The following is a 9,604-nucleotide window of genomic DNA, read 5'->3' as shown; positions in this document are numbered from 1 at the left end:
AAATATGCATAAGAAATTGCACCCTGGGAGGGGGATTACAATTTCGGGAAAATATTGTCACAAAAAAAAATAAGGGGGCCTTCTCACGTGAGGGAATGTTCCCACGTAATGCACTTGTTACACATTTATTCATGCAGGCGCCACAGCAGAATGGCGCAAGCTACCCCTATCTAGCTGTAATTACGCTAAAGGGAGCGAATGGGGATGGATGCACCCATCGATTGTGGACAGGTTTACATAAAACAAAACGCTTACATAAAGACAGAAGAAATGCTCACCATGAAGTCCAGGTCGGCCGCACAATTCTTCCTTCCAATTTAAAAAAATGTGAAATGCTCGACGGTGAACAACAAGTGGAGTTCATTTCGGAGCGGCAGAGGATTCTATATATGATCCAAGTTGGCGCGCTATTCACTTCTTTATTTTAAAATTTAAAAGTTCGCATCCTTTTTCCTGCCGGGAAAATAACTCCACCTGTAGGCTTTGCCCTTCATCTAATATGATCACCACTTTCCTTTCACAGGTTATTTATTTACCGAGTCGGCGAGCAATAAATTGTTCATATTACCACGACTTTTCATTTTTAGCATTTTTTCATTTGCCGCTTTTCCTCTATAAAGACCTAAGACGTTTTCTTCACTTTCCATTTCACTTTCACTTTCTTCCCCTTCGTGATCATTAACCTCATCGGCATGCCCGTTCTGCTTCTTCTTCCTCCTCAGGCTAATCTGGTTACTGCTCTGCTGAGGCAGAATATGATCCGTGAGGCTGTTTTCCCTATCGTGGAAGGTCCTATGGTCCTTCATGTCTACACGCGTACTGTACCTCTGCACCTTAACGTCGTTTATAAAATTTGCTATCAAATCAAAGTTATCCTTGCTCATTATAAAGTCGGTCTGTTTTTCACCGATGGGGAGCAATTCCTTCGTTTGTGCTTGTCTGGCGAAGTGGCTACTGTCTTTTTTTCTTTGCGTGTTTGTTCTCACGTGTGGCATGTTCAGCAGGGGCGGCCTCCCCAATTCGTCCTTCGAGGCGACATTACGGGAAACGTTCCGTATCCAATCGTAGGGGCGTCCTCGGCTGTGGTCATACCGTGGGGCATTTTCCCCAACATAGTCAGCAAACTCACCGTTTTCATCTTCTCTGTTCTGATTCATCCTTGTCATCCCTTCCGTGTAGTCAGACAAGCTGGTGCTGCATTCCACATCTAAGTCGTCCATCGGTAGCGAACTAAGCAGTTCCTCCAACAATGCACTAATGATCTCCCTCTTCGTTCTCCTAGTTCTACCGTTCTGGATGGCATCACCCATGGATCGTTGCTTGGCGTTGTTTTCCATTTCTGCGTTATATTGTTCACTCCGATGAGGCATCTCCTTCGCGCTGCCACGAGCAACCAGTTCACTTCCTGCCCTTTGCAACATATAATTAAAAATACGATTGCACAACTCGACGGGAAGCATGCCATTACCACTACTAACTTCGGTTGTAAGCATCTCCTCACTGCAATACTCCCTCATCGAACTTGAACCTTCAATGTTATATGAATACTTCCTTACTTGCTTATCTACATTGTTACATCCCTTATTCAAGCCATACTCGTCCCCCCTTTCGACACCCTTATTTTGCCTTAACACCTTTAACAATTCGGTGTAAAAGCTGCAGTAACGACAAGACGAATTGCACAAGTTGTTTTCTTCTCCTTCGCAGGGGGGGTGCCTTTCCATGTTATCTTCTTCCCGGTCGAAGTTTGCATTCTTGTTGTCACCCTCTTCCATCGCACCTTCCACAGCGTGGTTGTAATTCAACCCAGCCATGCAGGCACAATACAAACAACGGGAGTTACTTCTGCCGCGCTCGTGTGAACACTCCACGTTGCTGCTCAGGGAATCTTCGTACTTGGACCCCCTCAGATATTTGCTCTTCACCAGAATGTCAATTATGTCTTTCATGTTTTCATCGCGAAGGATGTTGCCCTTTTTTAAACAGCCAATTTCATCTGCTTGCACCACTTCGCTTGTTGGATCATATCTACCCCGGGTGAAACCACCTTCCCTTGAATTACCACTTTGTGAGGGGAAGGTCGAAAACCCTCTTGGATTCTTCTCATACGCACAATCATGTTCTATACGACCGTCGGTGCATCTCATACTCTTTTCACTTTCTTGGACGATTTTTTCCCGCACAGGAAGGTGCCTAGATTCGTCATCAGCATACACGTGGTTGCAACCTTTTCGGGACTTATCTGACGAAAGGCTGTTGTGTCTGTCCATAAACCTGTACTGCTTATTAGAGGCGTCCTCCAGGCAAGGCAACCCATGGCGGTTCGCTTCTTCACTACTTTTTCCACTTCCCTCCACATTCTGCTTATCCCCCTGAACATGCTTCAAAAATACACTCCTCTCTGAGAAGATCAACTGAGAGTAGGTCTCTTCGCACGAGTTAAACAGTTCTTTCGCCTGGACCATGTTCAGTGATTTCCTTTTTAACTGCTCCTCCTTCACATGGTCTAACTTCTCCTCCTTTGTGACGTCTTTCCCAATATCATTCCTCTCATTCGAAATGGAACAGGACAATCCATTTTTCTTATCTCCTTGTGTGTGCCCCCCCACGGAGTAGCTACTTACGCCCAAACTAGGACACGTAGATACGTTACTTATTTTTTTGGAGCTATTTATATGGTTCAAATTAGGGTAGACGTTTAGGTAATTATTTTCCTGTGAAAGGAGGGAAGAACCGCTGGGCTTCGTTACCATTTCTGTATTCTTCTCATCCATCTTAGGATTGACCACGTCCCTCTTAAGGTCGACCTTCTCCATCCGTTCAGCTGGCGTATTCATCCCATCGCACGTGGGTGGAGATAAAACCTTCCTGCCGGAGGTCGTTACGCCTTCATTCGGGGGGGATATATCACCCCCTCCCCCGTTGGTTGAAACCATCGTGGCGACTCTCTCACGGTTGGCATAATAAATGGCAAACAGAAAAGCATCAGATTCTTTCGTAAACTGAGGATCCATCGAATTGTGGGAACTCCTACTGGATTTACCATTACCGATGCTACTACTTCTGAGTGATTCCTTATTTAGCAGTTCCATAAAATTGTCGTTCATGTTTGCGTACCTCACCTGGTCATCCATGTCTCCGTCCTGACTTCGAATGTAGAGGGACTTTTTCAGCTCTATCAGGGAGTTGTAATAGTCCCTTATTTCTTCCGTATTGGATAGCTTCTCCAGGTCTGCACACGATGGGTAGCTAGCAGGGGGGTTACTTCCCGACGGGTGCGAACGAAGGAAGTTCCCCCTGCTAATTCTATGGTGTGCTGAGCTTCTTCCTCCAGCCTTAGTGAAGCTTTCACGGATGACATTCCCGTTCGCCTGAACATTTGCGCTCCTTCCATGAACTACGTCACCCCCCTCGTGTAAATTCCCCACATGGCCAATATGCACCCCGTGATCCACTATTACCACTTTGTTGTTACACAACTGTGGGTTCCTTCCCCCGGGTTTATCGCTCAATTCCGTTTCAGCAGAATGGACGGGCAGGTAGTTCATTCCAATGGTATTCGCTCCTACCTGGTAAAGTCGTCTATTCCCATTATTTCCTCTCTCTGTATCGGTTCCACTTGGTCTGCTATATCGACCCATCCACATGGGGTTATTTTCCTCCTTGTTCCGCTTGTTGCTTGCAAAGCTGGCCTTCCCCCTATTGTCCCCAACGTTGTTACTACCACTGTTACTACTGCTGCTACTACCACCACTACTATGGTTGATGCTTCCCCCATCCATGCTGTCGTTCGTGTATAGGTCGACACCTAGGTTGAATGTGCGCTTCCTCTTTTTGCTGTACACCTGGGGGGCGCTCTCTCCGAGCAGGTGTCCTTTCGTTGGCCCACGCTGCTGATCTCTTCGGTCCTTGAAGTTGCGGCTGCGTGTATCAGTGAGTGTGTCCCCTCCGCTAAGCGAACTGTCAATCGCACTTTCGACCGTGCAATCAACCTTTCCTACGTCGCCCCGAAGGAGGGATTCCCTGTTCCGCTCGCTGATCAGCTTATCCCGCAGGCACTGGTTAAGTATATGCAGCACCTCCTCCCTCTTAAACTGCTTATCACAGCTGCTAATGATCACCTTCAGTTTATTCACAAAAGAATCATCCTTGTAATTACGCATTAAAAAATCATTTATTTTATACACGTGGTCGTAAAATTCTTTGCTCTTTTTTTCTTCTAGCGCTTTCCACTCATCATCCGTCAGGTAGCCATTATTTTTATTTCTCCTTTTTGACAGAAGATCCGATAAATTACAGTCATTAATATCGGTAATGCTTAACCGGGATCTTTTCGTTTTCTCTGCGATGTACTTACCACAGAGAAGCCATCTGAACAGAAACAGAATCGATATTTTTTTACTCGGTATGTAACCATAGTTCTTACATGAGATAGTTTTCAGTCTCATACTTCCCTTATATCTGTACCTTACCCTGAATTCCTTGTTGTGTGGATGAAAGTGGGGCTGCCACATGGTATCAATAGCATCGTAATTTATTTTCCTATTTTTCTGTTGCTTGTTTTTTTTCTTATACGATGAAGCTCCATTCTTTTTCCTCATACAAGTCAGTTTATCGTTTTGGCTTTCATCTCCATCGTCATCTCCCTCCTTCATGGAACTCCTCTTCCTTGTCATCACGTCTTCTTCACTGGATTCTCCAAAGCAGAACAGTAACTCGCTGTCCTGCAGTTCATCATACCTCACTACGTACCGGTCGATAAAGGAGTTTATTTTCACGTAATTCTTGCTGGGCTTCACATTAATCCGGGAGAAGTCGATTTCGTCGTTCTGCATGATGTAGTCGATGTGTCTCTGGATTTCGCACAAATGACTTGCATCCTCCCCGTCCGTCACCTCTCCATTAGCTTCCGCATCTGCTTCGTCTCCCACGTCGTTATAACCACCTCTATCCGGGAGATCCTCTCCAGGCACGGCTCGATCGGTTCGTCTGCCAAATGATTCCACACTGTCCCTATCAGCGTCATTGCCATGATCACCATTATTGTCATCCTCATCGTCGTTACGACTGCCTTTGTCCTCCTCCACCCTCCTCTTATTTCTTTCACCCCGATGGATTCTTTCATCTCTTTCCCATCTCTGCGTTTCCCCCAATTTCATCACCCCCGTTGCGTCCACCCAATTATCATTTTTCCATGTCCCGTCCACCTCCTTAATAATTCTGTGCCCCCCGTTCGATTGGAACATATTTTTTCTCTTCTTATCATCCGCATGACCATCACCTCCTTCCATTTTCCATTGGTCAAATTCATCATCGAGGGTGCTATTATCCCCATTGTTACTCCTTTGCATGCCATTGTGAAGTTTTAAATTTTCCATTTTCACTTCTGCCTTGTTGAGGTAGTTTCTTCCATTTATTGCCGCTCTGGCTTCTCCCTGTCCCCTGTCGTAGTTGCTCTTCAGATCCACAGGAGGGGCATCACTTCGTCCATCTGGCTGATCTGGCTGATCTAGCCGATTTAGCTGGCTCATACTGCTGTGTTTTCCCTGCCTGTTCTGCCTATTCTCCCTAAGTCTGTGCTGGGTCTGCACACCCTGGCTGTAATAGTCTTCCCCTCTGCTAGCTACCTTGTCACGGCAGTTGTTATTTATTATGTCACTTTCGCTCGAATCTTCACATGTCTCTTCATAAAAATTGGGGTGTTCTTTTCTTCCTTCGACATGGAATCTTCCGACCCTGTTGTACTCATCGACGTCGCTTTTTTCACTCTTAATGTTCCCATCCCATTGGTGGTTATCAATTGGGGATCCATTTTTCCATTCTGACCCGCTCCTTCGGATGCAGGACGACGGGTAGTCCTTCCTCAAAGCGGTCTCATCCAGCATTCCATCGTCATGTTCATCATAATGATCATCCGAATCGATACTTCCATCGCTACCCTCATCACCACCTTCTGATGACAAACTTGCCTCACTCGAAAATATCTCCTTCTGATGGTGCCTTCCCTTTGGGCTACCACTCTTCTTTGTAATTCTTCCTACTACTAAATTTTCATAATTACTTTTAGTTAAGTTTTCCCCTTTGTTTTCTTGCGCCTTCTTTAAACTGCTCATTCTCGTCATTCGACTCACCTCCGGGGTGGTGCTCAAATGGGACATCTGGAAAGGGCCCTTTTCAACATTATCATCACCTTGCTTTATTTTGTCCTTACCATTTGATAGCTCATTCGACTTGCTATTCACAAAAATTTCCATTCCATGGTTTATATCTTCATAGGGGAAAACCCCTTCGGGTAATAACCTCCCACTTGGGGGTTCCTTTTCTGCGTCACTTTGCCCCGCAGAGTGTGCAAACTTCCGTTCTTGTTTAGGAACGTAACAGTCCCTGCTTCTGATATTATTTTCATCAGCACACACATCCGCATTAACTTTGGCTTCTTTCCCATTTTCCCCTTTTTGCGATGTTCGACCATGCGATGTTACAATAAACTCAATCATGTCACTATTGTCCATTTTGCAATTCTCTTTTATTATTTTTCCTTTATCAGAATGTTGAATAAGCAGTTTTTCTTCCTCCGATTCATCATGGCCATTCTCATTCACACTATCCTTCTTCTGTGTAAGACCACTAAAGTTAGGACTAAGGTTCTCACCTCGAAGTCCCTCATATTTGACTATACCTGGAGTTGCACATTTTCCCTTGGGGTGAAAAAAAGATCCGTAATGGTGATGTTCAACGGATAAGTTTGTTGTTCTTCTTATTGTGTTACTCCCCCTCCTGCTGATGTTTAAAAAATGACCCCCTTTTTTATTTTTTTTTACTTTTTCGCTGAAATTTGTTCCTTTCCTTTCCCTTCGATTTTGCTCCGACTGAAAATTCGACTGCTCCTCAAGGTGTGCATCGAGAAGTGTAATCGATGCCTCATCCGATTGTGTATGCAATTTTGCACGCACCTTTGTATGTAGCTTTGCATGAGCCTTTGCATGCGCCCTTATACCCGACTTTCCACTGACCCGAGTTCTTATACACTCTTTTTCGGTACCCATCAGGGAGCTGTTTTCGCTACTCTTCTCGTCAAAAATAGAGGCGTGTTCTTCTAATTCATTAGGGAGGTAAGTACTGTTCCCCTTTTCACCATTTGCACCCTCTTCACTACTACCTCTACTGTCATCACTTACCACTTCGGAAGTACCTGTACCTTTTAGCAAAACCTTTTGGCCAATTTTGTAATTTACCGTTCTGTTAAAATCGGAATGATCATCGGAATTATCCTGACCACTTGACCATGTACTTTCCAGTGTACCTTCTTGGGCAAAATTTTTTTTTTTTATAATTACATCCTTCTGACTTATTTCCTCGGTAGGTAAGTCATAAGGGTCATTTAATCCGTTAGTATTATTACTGAATGCACTTTGTGTATACTTGCTGCTCGTGTGGCCCAAATGGCTCATTTGACTAACGCTTTGGTCAGTGCTTGGGGATTCCCCCGGGGTTCCGTTCCTTGCCCTGCTTATAATCTCGCTTCCGGGCTCGCTTTTAGCATCTATTTTAGCATCTATTCTGGCATCTATTTTGGCATATATTTTGGCATCCATCCTGGCCTCTATTTTGGCTTCCATTTTAACCCCTATTTTGGGCTCTATTGTTAACTCGCCTTTCTTCTCATTTTCCCCAGCACCTTCCCTATCGTTTTTCCCTTCGCGCATAATTTCATCTTCCTCATCTTCTGCACCGAATATTTCCTCTTTCATCTTTTCAGTTCTATTATTGCATGCGTGAAAGTCACTGACAAACTTAACAGAAACCTTATTTGAGTCGTTCCCGCATATGGTCTCCTCTCCGATAGTGCTGACTGTTGGATCGGTACCAATTTTGGAATACTCGTCCTCCTGCACTTCAGCTCGGTTATGCATGTGACCACTTTTTCTACTTTGCTGGTTGTTCCCCAGGTCCAGGTGCTCCCTCGTGCACGTGAAATTTCCGCTCGATTTTTCGTCCCATGGACCGGCTTGGCTGTTGCTCCGATTTGGGGCTGCTTGGGTAGCTTGGATTGGTTGACATGTGTGACCCATTTGGCCCGTTCCGCCTGCCACACTTGCTTCTTCCTTTGCAAAACTTTCCCCAGGATACGGAGGCTCCAACTTGGTTCTGCCCCTCAGGGGTGAAGACGCATTTTCATCTTTAGGGTGGGATTTAATTTCCACGCAGAGGACTTGACTGTTCGCTTTGCGATTTCCCTTTCTGTCTGCACTGTTCAGCTCCTCCTTATCCTCCTTTTCATGAATAGTGCTTCCTTTTTTTCCACCCCAATGTTCGACAACGGACGCATCGAAGCGTCGATCCGCTGCCATGTCACTGTTTTCACTTCGATTGCTATAATTTGGGTGAGTGCCCTTCTCTACGTAACAATCTTTTTCTTGTTTTCCATTCGGTTGGGCTAAAAATTCCTCAGTGCAATTCCCTTTTCTTTCCGTACATGTAATTTTCCCGTTTTCCTCATCGGGGTTGGTGTTCTCTTCATCCGATTTGGTGGCTTCCTCTTCTTCTCTGTTAACCATGTTCTGCAGAGGACGAGTAAAATAAAACATGGCATATGGGGAGGATGATACACAGGGACAGGGAGAAAAAGGGAGAATGAAAAAAGAACAAAATGACTAAACACGGTCATACGACAAATGTACATTTTTACAATTATACAATCTGTACACGCTGAGAGGTCGACCCGGTCTCCGGGGGCTCCCAAAAATATACGTGCATGAAGGAAACGGGGTGAACCCGTGCTCCTTTTCTTTTTTTTTTTTTCCCCTTCTCCTCGGCCGTCGCGTCCACAAGTTGTGCCAGTTGAAAAAATAGGCGTCACACAAGTTGGAACATATGCGCACAGCAAAAACGTATATGCATAAACATATGGAACATGCATATGCATAATTGTACCAGATTGTATGGCGGCACCACATCTCTCTGCATACACGCCATGCAGTCAGAACAGTCTGCTCACGTTCTCGGTTATGCTCTACCCGTTCGCCTGTTCGATCAGTTTTGTTAATTTATCTCACACGGTCACACTTTCGGCGTTGTGGCTACTTGGGGGGGTTCCCCTCTTTTCGACTTTTCGATTTTTCCCACTTTTTCGAATTCTTCGAATTTTTTCCCGTTGCTTTTTCTTTTTTCCCACCGCTTTCTCCTATTCTTTTTTTTTTATTCTCTCTCCTTTTTTTTTCTGCTTACCGAGAAGGCCGAATTGAGGACATTCTCCATCTCCAAAAAAAAAAAAAAAAAAATATATCTCACTTCTTAATTAAAGCGAGAAACAAATAAAAAGAAGAAAAAACGAACAAGCAACAAAATTGATTAAAAAAAAAAATAAACTTTTGCATCGATAATACAAAAAGTATTTTTTTTTAATGAATTTGTTGGGACACTTTGTTGGGAACATCTTCCTTGGGGATAATTTTTTTTTTTTTCATTAAACTATAGCAAAAATAAATATAATAAAATAAAAAAGATCTTATCACAATTGTTAAAAAATCAGTTAACATGTTTAAATGTAAATAATCACAATGTTCTACATATACCAGCTAAAATGCAACAGAGAAAAAAGAGA

The 9,604-nt window shown here is 44.1% G+C and overlaps 1 protein-coding gene across 1 annotated transcript; it reads right to left on the bottom strand.

Annotated features, from left to right (window-relative positions):
- Positions 1-524: 524 nt before the first annotated feature.
- Positions 525-8,558, bottom strand: PCOAH_00034530 (Uncharacterized protein; the record flags this gene model as incomplete). The annotated part of the gene is made up of 1 exon (XM_020060247.1): positions 525-8,558. The coding sequence occupies one exon, from the start codon at positions 8,556-8,558 to the stop codon at positions 525-527; it is 8,034 nt and encodes a 2,677-aa protein (XP_019915546.1).
- Between the last annotated feature and the right edge of the window lie 1,046 nt (positions 8,559-9,604).

This window comes from Plasmodium coatneyi, chromosome 11, assembly GCF_001680005.1.
Source record: "Plasmodium coatneyi strain Hackeri chromosome 11, complete sequence".
NCBI lineage: Eukaryota > Apicomplexa > Aconoidasida > Haemosporida > Plasmodiidae > Plasmodium > Plasmodium coatneyi.
This window is presented reverse-complemented; position numbering and strand designations above follow the sequence as displayed.